At 44.3% G+C, this 14438-nt stretch overlaps 1 protein-coding gene across 2 annotated transcripts; it reads right to left on the bottom strand.

Annotated features, from left to right (window-relative positions):
• Positions 1–3195: 3195 nt before the first annotated feature.
• On the bottom strand, positions 3196–14013 carry PTGER4 (prostaglandin E receptor 4). Of its 2 annotated transcripts, XM_064735738.1 has the most exons (3): positions 13644–14013; positions 12593–13450; positions 3196–5319 (listed from the first exon to the last, which is right to left on the bottom strand). In XM_064735738.1, exons 2-3 carry the CDS (start codon positions 13424–13426, stop codon positions 4726–4728), a joined length of 1428 nt encoding a protein of 475 aa, XP_064591808.1. In that variant the 5' UTR covers positions 13427–13450; positions 13644–14013; the 3' UTR covers positions 3196–4725. The 2 variants fall into 2 exon arrangements, with proteins under 2 accessions (XP_064591808.1, XP_064591807.1); XM_064735737.1 differs by having other exon boundaries at positions 12593–14013.
• Between the last annotated feature and the right edge of the window lie 425 nt (positions 14014–14438).

Here is a 14438-nt window from a genome sequence, read left to right as displayed (position 1 = left end):
ATATGTTTGCCTTCCATATGAATCACATACTAAAATGCTCAACTGTTGCTTTCAAGAAGAAAGCTCAAGAACAACATTGGGTTAGATGGATTCATTTTGTTTGATTTTAAAAACTACAGTAAAACATTCAGATATAATTTTCCCTTTGAGTCCATTTCTATACAGTGGAAAGAAATACACAGCCTCACAGGGCCACTCATTTTCCTTGTGTTAGATAAGGATCAGAATGAGTTGAATCAGCCTCCCAAGGTGCCTAATTATTTCCCTTGACTGCAGAGGAAGCTCAAGGTGACTGACTGGCATAACCTAAAATGCTGAAACCAGGCATGTGACTTCCACTCTCTTAAACAGAGATAAATATCTTTAAAAACCTTAAATGTAGTGAGAGAGAAAAAAATCCTTTCTGAAAATACTAGAGGGTAAAAAAGGAATCAGGATCAGGTAACACAACAGTGACTCCTACTTGATAATACCGTAAGATAGTGGGTTTTAAAAGTAGTCATGGAGAGGGATAAAAACCAAATCGAACAGTTTACTCTGGGTTTAGAGATCAAGATCAGAGAGCACTGGAAACTTGCTTGCACACACAAGGTAAGTTCCCTCTCAATCCTAAAACCAGGGAAAAGGAGGCAAAATACTAGCATTGAGATGCTATCTTTAATTTTTTGAGTTCACAGAATAGCTATAAAACTATGACTGTAGTTAGGACTGGGGCACAGGAAAGCAGAAGCATGGGGGCTTGGTTTGTTTGCAGACTGCAGGAGCTATGTGTTTACTGTCAGTCGCTGTCATGTTAACATGGTTTTCCCAGATGTGCTGGAGTCCCTGGGCTGTCCTATCTCCAGAAGGGCTGGTTCTGGAGCAGGAGGGGCTGATGGGCATGGGTGACTGCTTTCAAGGCTGATTGCCTAAGAGCCACAAGGCTAGGAGCTGTAAGGGTTGTAATGGATAAATAATCAAAAGGAATGATTAGATGTGGGGATTGAGCTACCTTTGGTTTCATAAAGCAGGAGATTCACTGAGTTTCTAGCTCTGTAAAGCTGGCAGGCCTAGAGGAGGGCCTGGAGTGCAAAGGCCTGGTGGTATTTGGTAACTCTAATATTAAATCTGCCTTAAGTGGACCAGGTTTGCTGTTGTGTCTGGCAGCAAAAATAAGACCTCAAAAGCTTCCAATTGGCTGTGCCATTTGAAGACAGCAGATTACACTGATCCTGTTAGTGCATTGGCACTGGGCCTGTAGCGCCAGTTCGGGTCAGGCAGCACGGGTGTTCCTGACAGCAGGAATGTGTAAGCCTGATTTAAAACAGCCCAAGCCCTTTGACAGTACATCCTACACCCTGAACCGTTCATAAGGATAACTTACCATGGATCAGAGATTCAAACTAATTACAGATCTTCACAGAAACCACTGTCTGGTACAGATACTGGCTCTCATCCTGCCTGTGGTGGGTGGATCCTACAAGCCCTGATACAGGACAGGGGCTTAAATTGAGTTTGGGCTGAGGTTTGGGGTGTGGTTGCAGGGTTGGAGGTCCAGCAGTGTCCCTGTGAAGGGTTTGGGGTGTGGTTGCAGGGCTGGAGGTCTAGCAGTGTCCCTGTGAAGGGTTCAGCAAAGCGGAGATCTGGGATGTGTGGGCAGGACACTGCTGGAACTGAGGGAGGGGCACTGCCAGTCACAGGACTAGCAAGGTGGACCGAGTTTGAGAGATACAAGTTTGCTATGACAAGTTGTTGAATCAGTACATTTTCTGTGAACACAGAGGACTCGGGAACGTGGATGGAGTTCTGATCCACAGAAATGCTGTTCTGAGGGGATATGGACCTCTGGGGTTTGGGAACATAAGGGAAATATTGATGTGTGAGAAAGGAAACACTTTTGTATATATGGAAACTACTCCTAATACCTAGCAAGAAAATAACCTTTTAACCTTCATGTGGCAAATTAGACTCTTCAGACTTGTAGCCTTAGTTTAGACTTAAGCTCTGGGAGGCTGAGGAATGTATCCAGTAATGTGTCTGTGGTCAGCACTGGAGGAAGGTGCTAAACCTGAGGGGGACCGTGGGGCTGGTGAATGAGATGTCACTACTGTCACCCTATAAAAAGGCACACTTGCCCAGTTCTCCTGCGCAACTGCTCCTGAACACTCATCTGTGTTGGCAACTAGGCAACAGAGGTGCTCTGATTTTGCTTTTGTGCACTGCCACCGGGCTGTGGCAGGCAATTCCATTGCTGCTCAGAAGACTTAGTGGGGCTGTTTGGGAATCATGGAGCTAATTTCTGAGGGAGTTCATGTTGACAATGAGTCTTGTCCACTACTGATACATTGTGAACCCTGGGGGCAGGCGGACCTCAGGCCTATCCCATTTGCTAAGGGAAGCTGCTTAAGATGGTCTATTCTTGCTTAAAATTCTTTCACACCACATGTAGTTCTCATCAGTAATGATGACAAGGAGTAATAAAGGCATATTAATGAAATAATTTTAAAAATAGCGAGGCCTTGCTTATTTAAATACTTACACACTGTAGATATTCAACTCTTGTCACTGCATAAAGTACCAATAATATTGGCCAGCTGCAAAGGTGTGGCTGCATATTGGTAAATGTGGTGCTACCTGCCAGTGGCAGTCCCACCTTCCTGCTCTGCCAGGTGCTATTTCCTGCTTTAGGAAGTATGGTGAGTCTGTGCTATTTGTTGGTCACTAGTAAGCAACAGACCACAGTGAGGTGGTTTAATTGCAAGGAATTCAGGCAGATCTTTTATCTGTAGATCTGTATCAAATCTGTAGCTGCAGTAGGAGCTTGGGCAATACTGTTTTCCAGCTTAACTGGTGTAAAGTGGCTGCTGCTGCTGCTGCAAATATTTGTGTAGAAATTTAACTTCAGTTTCTATATGTATGAAGCCAAACAAGCTCAACTCCTCCCCTGTCAAAGGGAAATGTCTTTGTTCAAAAAAAGATTTTTTGTGGCCCTATGTCAGTGCTCTTGGGGATAGTTTTGAAGACAGCTGCTTCTTGCTGATGGTGATCATGCTGTGGTGTTTTGGAAACTTGCAGGACAAAGTATGTTTTGGCAGTAGCTGAGTGCAACGCATTCCAAGATGGGAGGCTTGTTAAGGCAAGGAGTTGGCACTGAATGGCACTCATGTAGACATCTGAGATCAAGCAGAACATTTCCATTTAATTGTGATCCCCAAAGTTGCTTTGGTCGGTACAACTACTTAAACATATCAACATAAGGTTCAAGATTTTCATTACAATGTAGCATTCACATCTAAAACACGTTAAGCAACATAACATGCTTTGTATTTGACAAAACATCCCCCAAATATCTGTACAGAATTATTTTGATACACAGTATTTCTGGAACAAGATCTAACCCTTACAACATAAAACACAAAACTCCTTTTTGTCAGTGGTTAACAGCTGGTTTTGGTGATGTGTTTGTCATCAAAACTCTAGCAACAAATGCTTTTCAAAGTGTTTAAGACTGCGATATAGGTCTATATAATCTATATTTTAAATGAAGATTCTGCTTCCATGGTTTCATACACTTATTTGATGGAGTATCAGATTACACAGTCATAAAATTCTATTTACTATTTAAAGTAAAATGATAAATGTTATGAAAAAATACCTTTATTACATCAGTGATGCTTTAACTAAAGTGAATATTAAGACTATTAACCAGGAGTTGAAAGTTTCAGGCCCTGATATTGAAAGCACTTCTGTCTGTCCCTAACTTTACATGTAAGGAGTATCCCTGGCAGCAGAGGGACCACTCTGATGGGCAATGTTAAGTGTGTGCCTAAGGTGTGCAGACTGTGGGCCAAAGTACTCAGACAGGCGCACGTGTGTTACACAGAAAAACATTCTCAGAGCATAAATAAAATCGGATTTTTTTTAGTATATACATATACTGAAAACTAATATTCTTAACTGGAAGGATGTGTTTTCTTTTTCTCTCTTAGAAAGGCATATATTCCCATTTCACTCAGAAAGTGCTTATGTATTCTCAGCTCAAGAATTATCTCATCAGCTGTGAATCTAGCATGAACAACAAATCTAAGCTAAGAATGCCTTATCAGCAGGAAATACTGGGGGAAGAGAAGGCTGGCAATCATTTCTATATACCTTGTATTCATAACAAACCTTCTCATAGAGAAGAATACACTTTTAAATATTTTCAATCCTGATATATATACAATGATAAAAATTCACATTTTCATGCTTTAGTGAGACACTTTAAAATCCTACTGCAGGCAGCTCTCAAAGTAGCTGTGTCCAGCTACTAGCAGCTGCCTCAGATTCAGCTCTAGTACCAGAAGCTCAAACTCTTGATAGCTGAGCAGCCACAGGAAAGGAGCAATAACAATTCTACCAGACTTGGAAAGGGAAAGAAAAAAAGAAAAAAAAGCAAGTGATGGGGTCTTGCTATTTCCACAGGCACAGTAGCTCCCCTGTGTCCTACAAGACAAGGCAGTTCATGTTTCCAGTCCCATCAGACCTGCTTTGTACCATTTCCGATGCAGGGCCCAAGTGCAATGTCTGTTCCACACAGTCCTCAGTAGTCTAAAGGAAACGTACCCATCACACAGCAAGACAAAAATAGCCCTTTGAGGCACAGCTGAACCCCTCCTCCCACGAATAGGCAGAACACCTAGCTATTGCACCAGTTTTTCCAATGTACCAGGAAGTATCCCCAGGGTTGATGCCTGTCATGGCTATCTATATGCACTTTTCTGACAAATTCAATGTCTCTGTGGGGAAGGTGACCTGCAGAGGGCCACCCTTGGGCGCAGAGCTGGCCCCGCCGCCAGAGCTGGCTTCGTTCACCAGGCAGACGCTCTCGGAGTCGTGTCCCTGTGAGGAGTCCGAGGTGTCGGAGCTGCGCAGCGTCCGCACGGACGTGGTGTCGGAGTGCGCCGAGCTGGCGCTGGGGCCCGGCAGCAGAGCGCGGCTGCCGGCGCCGCTTTCGCTCAGCTCCGGGGGGTACAGCAGCGTCTGCGAGGTGCTGCTGATCTCCCTCAGCTCGCGGGAGATGAACGAGGGCGACTGGCTGGACACGGCCGACGAGGTCCTGCGCCCGTCCACGCAGTTGAAGTTGCCCCCCGAGTGCTGCCTCCGAGCCCCCCCGATGCGGCAGAAGAGGCATTTGATCTTCTCGATGGCTTTGCTGAGCACAGTCTTGCGGAGGAGGATGTAGATCCACGGGTCCAAAATGGGGTTCACTGAGGCAATGCGGATAGCCTGCAGGTCAGGGTTTTGCCTGACATCTTCCACCGATTGTGGCCGGTACAGCTGGTTCACGAAGACACGGACCTACCCAAGCAGAAGGGGGAAAGGAAGACAAAATTATATAATTGCATCAGGATGGAAAAGCTTACACTTCAAAGCAGAGATCTAGATTTGCAGGTGTAACCTACAACAGAAGAGCAGGCTGGCAAAGTTAGGCATCTCAGATTGGCAACCATGAATTCATCTATGGAAACAGCAAAATAAAACCAGATGGAAATTGTAATATGGTCGTTACATGTAGAAAAAGACTGGCTTTTTTTTCTCTCCTTCACCTCATATTTAATCCTTCAACCTCCAAATTTTGGCTGGCATCTTTAAAAATTTCCCAGGAACAAAGACATAGACCTGTATCCTGCTTCCTTGGTATACCTCAAATCTCATGCAACCTGCAAAGAGGTAAGTGACTGGGGAGACCTGACCAGTTCCTCTAACAATAATCATTTAGAAATGAACTGAAACACACATGATAATCCAAGTACACCAGACTCTGTAGGCAAGTCCTGAGTTGTCGATTCCCAAGTTTAGAAATGTATTTTCCTGGCACCTGTCCTTACTGGAACTGTTTATATAACCACAAGTGTTTGCTTGCTGCAGCATGGTTTAGAAAAATAGAAACGTAAAAAAGGAAAAGGAGGAAAAAAACCCCAAAAAGACAACGCACCCAGCTAGGACATTTTTAACTGGCCAAGATAATGAGATTATTTCAGCACTGGACTAGAGTACACTTTTCTCCTATACAGCCAGCATTTTGGTTTTACTTACAAAAATACTGATGAAATGGTCAAGAGTTTAAGAGTTTAAGTTGAAGTTGATGTGTGAAGTGACTATTTAATTAGCAATTCTAGTTTATCATAAACAAATTTTAAAACTGAAGGGCCCTGTTTTCTACATAGAAATGTATTCTTCAGCTTACTCTGTTAGTTTTTCTTCAGCTGTCTCTCTCCTTGTTAAGAAGCCACTTTTAAAAATGCTGCTGTAAGGTACAGTCCACATTGGCATCACAGGAATTTGTAGTGTGGACTAGTCTCAAATAGCTGTTCTCCATTTTAGCAAGACCTAAGCAGCGTCCAGTTAGAGAAAGGCTTAGGAAAGCCACTGAAAAGTTAATAATGGAAGATTCTCTTTTCTTCAGGCTCCTTCAGGTTAGTCAAAATAGATCCCTTAATTATATATTTATCTGATACAGTAAAAATCCAGTAGCAAAATTACGAGGTTTTTAGAATCTTATCCTTGGCTCCTGAAATGAATCAAGGCCTGCCTAATGATGAGGTTATAGTCATGGAGGCAAGCAAGAATTTAATTAAATGAGCCAAATTAGCTCAGCTCTCACAAGTAATTTTTTTTTTACAAGTCCTCCATGTGAAGCCATCCAAGTCTGGTGGAAAATTTCTCAATTCTTGAGAAATTTTCTTGCAGCAGGGCAATGTGGTGGCATTCAGCCTTGTCAGTGTTCAGAGATGGGATAGTCTCCAAAGCTATCAATGGTATGCTTAGAATAACGCAGAGTCCCTCTGTGGAAGCCCTGCACCTCCAGTCTCTCTCAAACAGACTGTCAAACTGATGATTGAGTGAATTTCCTTTCTCAGTACTTTTCCCTAGGTTTATGGGTAACCTAGTGAACTCAAGATATGGGAAAATATTGAATTTATAAAGCAATATAGTGATGCCAGTTTTATCCACAGTTACTTTTATAATGATTTATCACGCTGCAGATGTCTTTCTGACTACTAATTTCTTTTTCTTATTGATCTGTAAGGCCAAACATGCCCTTCAGGTGCTTCAAAGGGTATTCCTATGCATGATTAACCTATTTTTTTTATGGCTTTTGAAAAAAACTTTGTTAAAAAACTCTCCTCCTTCTTTTAATATTTGACTTTGTTTTAAACTATTTCAGACAATATAAATGATATTCAGAAAAAAAATTTTACTTTTCATTATTAATTTTAATTATAATTTTATTTATAAGACCTTAATTTTATTATGTTATTTAAGACTTTGACTGTTTGTTCTGTAAGCAGCTTTCCCTATTTATGCTGTGAATAAAGGATTATTAAATACATTAATGACAAATAAGTTGTTGCTCCCAGGCAACACCGCTAGATGGCGCGGCTGCCCCGCGGCGGGTGTGGGTCTTTGTATAACATTTGTGTACATGTATAAAATGTGAATATATGTATGAGGTGCGTGTGTACACATGCTTAATATGTATGCGTTTATGTGTGTAAAGTGTAGACACGTATAATGTGTATGTGTATATGGGCAATATGTATATGTGTATAAAGTGTAGATATGTATAATGTATGTGTCCATAGGTACAATATATGTGTATATATATAATGTGCAGAGATGTATAATGTATACGTGGGTATATGCCTAATGTGTATAGCAAATCCACTCACACCACACAAAAACCAGAAGGCACACTTTGAAGACAGCTGAAGAAATACAAAGTTCAATTCAACCTGGAGACCTAGCTTACATGTTTTTTTCTTAAACTCAGAGCTATAGTTACACATCAGTGATTTAATAGTCGGATTGTTCTTTTGATAAGCAGCACGCGAAATTGAGGTGCCTATTCCACCTCTTTCTGCTACCTGGCAGACTTTATGGAAAGACGAAAATGTCTCCCAATGTTCACTCTCTGGCTGAAAAGAATGGCTGAAAAGGATTATTGCTAATGGTACAGGACAGCTTTTTTATGCTAGCTGTATTTCCTTTTGACAGCTAAGCAGCATGTGGAGGTCAACGATTCACAGAGTGGACCTAGTCAGTGAAAACTCTGATTGTACAAAACTGTTTCTGCTTCCCAGAAGAGTTCCATAGAAAATGGATTCCCCAGAATGTCATATGCATTTATCAGTTAAGACCTATTGTTGTCTTACATTAGTCACAATAGAGTAAAAATTTATCTGTGTAGGAATGTCTCATCCTTCTTTACTTACTGGTGAAACAACATTTAGTAAAGGATCACTTAGAATTACAGCAAGAGATGTACTCTCTTTTGGCTACAAGTCCTCTGCTGCAGGTGGCAGCACAATAAAAGATATTGCCTGTCATCTTCTAAGCAAGTGCCAAGAAAGTGGAACGCGCTGCTAAATAAATTATCTAATCTGATGCTTGGATTTGTGCAATTTGAAATCCTAATTAAAAAAGGAAGCAAATTAGAACAATTCAGATCTCTAAAAAATAGGGTTTGTATATTAAGTTTGCAGCTGTAGAATTCAGACAATATATCTTAAGAGTAATAGCAGTTTATTTGTAATTAAGAACTACACAGCTCAAAGGTATCTCAAGTTTATGCTCCAGACAGGCACTTGTAGGATCAGAGTCCTTGTGCTGTTTGCGCTTTTCCTTTTTGCTAACTACAGATTCAAGTCATGATTCCTAATCCTATGAAGCATTATAAAGTGACTTTTATAGTTACAGTCACACTTGTAATTGTTTCCACAGCTTCCACCTGCCCTCAAAATCTCCCCACATGCTGATATGATAAATTAAAAAAACATATGATAGTAAGCAGGAACAAGTTTTGCAGCTCCACAAGCCAATAACCTTTGCCCTTCAAGATCTTACTGTCTGCTTGGTGACTACTCTGCTGCCAAAAAATCATGCCTGACACCTTGCAGTTGGTCACGGACAGTCCCTGATACTCAAAAGTTGAAACCAGCCAAGCCAAGCCAATTAGATCAATTAAACATGAAGTTAGAAAATCCTAATAATTTAATGCAATCAACAAGATGTACACCCTGAAATATTATGTTTTATTTTTCATATCACCATAACTCAACAACAATGTTCAGTGGTCAGAATGAGAAGAAGATCACACACTTAAAAATTTTAAGAGTATTTGACAGACTGCTGGAATGAATTCCAGACTTTGAGTAGTGTGTGCCTGTTTACTCTTGAAACAGCCTGGTGTTTTCAGAAAGGCCAGATAAAACTTTCTGCTCTCTTCTTGACAAAATCCCTCATAATATAGCTTATTCCCTACATTTTACACTATGCAATTCTAACTTCTAAAAAGCGCAAAATATTTTAAGAGATGACATAAGCCATGTGGAGTCAAGACACGAGTCAGCACATAAGTTACATGCTTTTCTTACTTGATTTTTAAACTATTGTCAGATTCATGTCTTTCACATCCCCTTCTGCACACTGAGAACACACCAGTTTATATAAAGTTTCCCTCACAAATCTATTTTTCATTCATCTTTTTTTTCCTTGATATATTTATTCAGCCTTCTCTCAAGTTCATTCAGCATTTTGCACAGCCCCCTATAATTTTGTTACAGCACTTGTTACTTTAAACTTCTGCAGTTTTTATGAATAATCACTAAAACTCTAAATTACCCTATGTGGAAATCATATGCTGAAGCATCTCATTATTAAAATCTGCTGTTATCTCTGACTCAGTTATTTCAGGGCTGTTTAATACTTCTGGTCTTGAAATTTTTTTCTATGAAACCATAACAAGTGACTCCTGTTGGATTGACCCTATCTCCTATCTTACTATCTTAGAAAGTGTTTGTTCTAAAATGTTAAAAGTTTATGTGTCTCTTTCAGAAGTTGCTTTTCTTTGACTTACTTGATGGTTTATTGAGCTGAAATCATTAGTGCAAAGTCAGCTCATCAAAAGAAAAACAAGTCACAAAGCACCCTCTGAGCCTGCTTTGTGTTATCTGAATCATGCTGGCATCACTTTTATGGTTCTTGATGACTGCCAGGCTGACCTGAGGACTCCTTAAAACTCCTCCGAGTCATGAACATGTAAGTCCATTAGTACGTATTAGTCTATTAGTCTATATTAGTAATGTACCTACATTGCCTAGTGGCTCTTTCTAAGGATTTATACTATAAAGGTGTCACTTTTCTGAGTTTCCCCATTCTTAACCTCAGTGTCCGTGCATCCAGAGGGCTTAACAGAGCAGCATACCTGGCAGTTCACCATGGCACAAAGCAGCACAAGTGGCTGTGGCTTATTCCCAAAGAGGGAGACAAAAGACTTAAAAAAGCTACTTAACAATGAGGAGATTTAACCACACTGGACACTGTGATGATGTGTATATATGTGGTTATTTGGGTTTGTTTTTTTTAGAAAAAGCTTCCTTTTATTTTTAGTCATTCATCTAAATGAAATGAGTTTCTTATGTCATTTTAGATAGAGAAAATACATACTGCTTTACCAGGTAAAAGCTAACTTATGTGAACATTCCCAAGGTAACACTGCCTTTGTATGAAGTGAATCAAGTTCTGGGAGAGCTATACAACTTTATCACCTGCACCTTCACATACTTCTGCTATATGCAAGTTTTTCACTAGCTACTGTTTAAATAATAAACTTTTTGCCCTACCCAGGTTCATTAATTTTAACTCTCAACAATCCAGTTCACTCTCTGGTTAATCCTCCCTCTTGATTCCTGCCCGTCCCCTCCTTTTTTTTCTAAAGTATTACTTAAAAGACTGCCTAGGTGCAAATGAATATAAACTATTTCATTTTGCATTTCACATTCAGACTTCTCAGCACTTCTCTTGCTGCTTTGCTACAGGATAAGGCTTAGCTTGTTTTCTGAAGCTGCTTAAGTCTATCACACCATGACAATGTATTTAATTCAGAGAACTCATTCTCTGTATTGACCAAGCACCTCTTTTAAAAATGCAATATTGTTCTCTTGTGAAGTAGCTGTTTTGATGTTAGATTAATCAAATTAAGTAGTTTCTCTGCAGTACTGTCGGGGTTTTGGCCACCTGATACATCCTGGTGCCGCGAGTCAGCTTAGCCCCGCCGTTTCTGGAGCTGGACTGCAGGGCAGGCTGGCACAGTTCCTCTGTCTAAGGCATGTGCTCCTCCCGGGGACACCCTGTGTGCAGCTCAGGCAGCACCTCTCAACCTCCTCTGGATGTCAGTCAGCGAACACACGGCACCACGCTCGGTCACGCCTAGCCGCACAAACAAGTGACAACGCCGAAGGAGAGGAGATGGCCCCTGGCAGCGGCCGGGACCCTGGTGCTGCAGCACAGCACACTGCACTGGCTCCTGTTTGCCAGCAATGTGGCAGCTCCGACCAACCCTTGTCATTACAGCTCCTCTGAGCAGGGGGACAGACTCGCTGACACCGAGTCCTGTTCACATGCCCTTCTCCAAACTTCCTCGCAGTGATATTCAGTGTTTTGCATCTCCAGCTGGCCAGCTCTATTTGACACAAATTTGACACATCCCCTCTCTATGACAGAGGAATCACCCCACTGACAAGAAACCTCCTTAAAAAAGTCTTTCTAAAAACACCTTCTGTCTGACAGCCACTGCTTTAGTCCCTACACTGTGTTTTGTAAGATGGCAAATAAGGCAAGCCAACTATTTGTTTAATGTCTCTGAGCCAGAGTAGGACAGGATTTTTTAGAAGCTTTATGATGGCTATTGGGAAGTAAGAACTCTGCCTTTCGCTCGTGGATTTGAGTTTTTTGTCTTTCCCGAAGATAAGGTGGAAGAATAGAAAAAAGTGGATCCTGTGTGTTTAATTTAATAACACCAATTGTATCAGCCTTTTCAGAAAATGAGCACACAGCTAGTTGTAATGTCGTCTGACATTTCAGCGTGATCTCAGGCTTATGGGGGCCAGATTCCTCCAACACTCATTTCAGTGAGCAACACACCGACAGGTGGTTCCACTGAGTTCACTCCTCCCACTGTGCGGGGAACTCCTGAAAGGATGCCTGTGGGATCTACCCCAGAGATGAGGCAGGAATCCCCGAAGAGTAGAAGTTTAGCTTAGGTTTTGGTTGCGAAAAGCTCTGTATGTTGCTAGTGCCAAGTGAACACAACTCTGTCCTCCTTCTGCACATCAGGGACTCTTGCACCCTAGAGCAACAGCATGCACATTTTAAAAACACACTGAACAACCAGGCCAGACCCTAGCCTCACTTATCACAAATTAATTTTGCAGGTGAACTTTAAAGTGTCATTAGCACTCAGGATTTTACTATGTGGATTCCAGTTAAACAGTGAAACGATTATTGAGATTTTTGGCACCCTATTTTAATCAAGTAAAAGGCAAAGGACTCCAGGTCTTAGGATAAGCAGGTTTCTTTTTGTGTAAATGTAAATCTACTCAACTTTCTCATACCACGCATGTATGCTAGCAGCCATTGAGTTATTGTAACAATTTGTGACACCGACTACAGGTGCCACAAATAAACACCTAATCCAACAGGAATCTGTTTGACAAACACAGACTAGGAGAAGAAAATATTCTGAAGTAAGGGTGATGGAACAGAAGAAGGGTTGCATGATGTTACTCACCACCAGAGGAATGGAGCAGATGACCACGACCAGGGAAGTGGCAATGAGCAGAATAACCATCTGGATTTCTGCTCCAGCCATCCGACGGAAGCTCCGGCGTCTGCGAAAGTCAGATAAACGGCTGGAGGTGGTGTCTGTCCCCAAGGACGTGCGTCGCATGAACTGGCGGTGCATGCGAATGAGGGCCACGCACACCAGGATGTTGCAGATCACAGTCACCAGGATCAGGAAGGAGCTGAAGCCCGCGTACATGTAGGAATATGCTGCATGGGTGGACACGTTTGTTCGCCAGTCTATGAAACACCAAGTGCGAGGGTACTGCAAAGTAGATCTGCCGAGCCCCATGCTGGGCAGGGCGCAGAACAGCACGTTGGAAGCGTAGATGGCAAAGAGTGTGAGCCCTGCCAGTTTCTTGTCTACGTAATGGTTGTAGAAATAGGCATGGTTGATGGCCAGGTACCTCTCTATAGACATGGCACAGATAATGCTGAGGCCAGAGAGACCAAAGAAGAGGAGGATGAAGGAGCTGTACTCACACAGTGCCTCTCCTCCTGGCCATCGGTTCTGCAGGTAAGTGGCAATTGTGACCGGACTCACCAGGCAGGTCCCCAAGAGATCAGTGACCGCCAGTCCGCAGACCAGCGTGTAGAAAGTGGTCTCCTTCTGCTCCTTCCTGGACTTGCAGAGCACCACGATGGCTATGAGGTTGCCCACCACGCCGAAGATGAACATGACAGTGGGGATAGTGGGGGGCTTCCCGCCTTCGGCCCCACTGGCGGTCCCGTTGGCGGAGGCATTCGTAGGTGACATGGTGGTGGTGGGGTCGAATGACATGATACCCACGCTGCAGCTGGCGAGCTGAGAGACGGCAAGATCGGGTCCGAAAAGGAGAAGAAGAGAAAGGCACGGGAGAGGGTTGTATAGTGGGAAAGCAAAAATTCAAATGCGCGAGAAGTTATTAAAGAAAAAAAAAAAAAAAAAAGAAAGAAAAAGTGGTTTGTTTCAGGTAAAGAAAGAAAGAAAAAAAAAAGGTCCTAAAATGAGTCCGAACCGGGGTGCCGTCCGTCAACCACCGACCGCAGCCGAGGGAGCCGGGGCTGCCTCTTCCTGCCGCAGCGCTCCGCGCCTAGCCCGGAGGGGGATCGGGGAGGCCCGAGCCGAGCCGAGCGGAGCCGCCTCACCGCCTCTCGCTCGCACCGACGCTGGGGAGGGCTCAGCGCGGCGCTGGGGCGGCGGCTCCAGGTGCCCTCGGGGCGGCGAGAGAAGGTGCCGGAGCGCGGTGACCGCGGCTCATCCCCCGGTGCGCCGGCGGTGCGCTGCGCTGCGCTGTGCTGTGCTGCGCGGAGCGGTGCGGACCGTGCGGGGCTCGGGCACCGTCTCAGCCCCCGCGGCGCTCCCGCCGAGTTTCGCCGCGGAGGGCGGGGGCGGCCCGGGCCGCTCCGCCGCCGCTCCCCGCCCTCTCGCCCCATTGGCCGCGCCGGGCAGGGCAGGGCAGGGCAGGTTGCGCGGGGCGGGCGGGGGCCGGGCCGGGCCGGGCCGGGGGCGGCGGGGGCACCTGTGCGGGCGGGCGGCCCGTGTGCTCCGCGGTGCCAGCGCGGGCTGCTCCGCCCAGAGCGCCGCTCCCGGACGGCGTTTGCCGCCGAGCGGAGCTGCCGCTTGCCCGGCCCGCCGCGCTCCAGCGTAGGAGCCGGGGAGCGGTCCCGCTGTCCGTGTGCCGGCCCCAGCCCGTGTCACCCCGGGCTGCCCGGCCGCGCAGCACAGAGAGGGGCGCGGGTGCGACGGTGAGACACCGCACAGGGCCGGCGGCAGCCGATGCTCCGGCTTCGGGACGGCGTGTCCCGCTGCC

The sequence above is a fragment of the Zonotrichia leucophrys genome, chromosome Z (genome assembly GCF_028769735.1).
Source record: "Zonotrichia leucophrys gambelii isolate GWCS_2022_RI chromosome Z, RI_Zleu_2.0, whole genome shotgun sequence".
Classification (NCBI taxonomy): domain Eukaryota; kingdom Metazoa; phylum Chordata; class Aves; order Passeriformes; family Passerellidae; genus Zonotrichia; species Zonotrichia leucophrys.
This window is presented reverse-complemented; position numbering and strand designations above follow the sequence as displayed.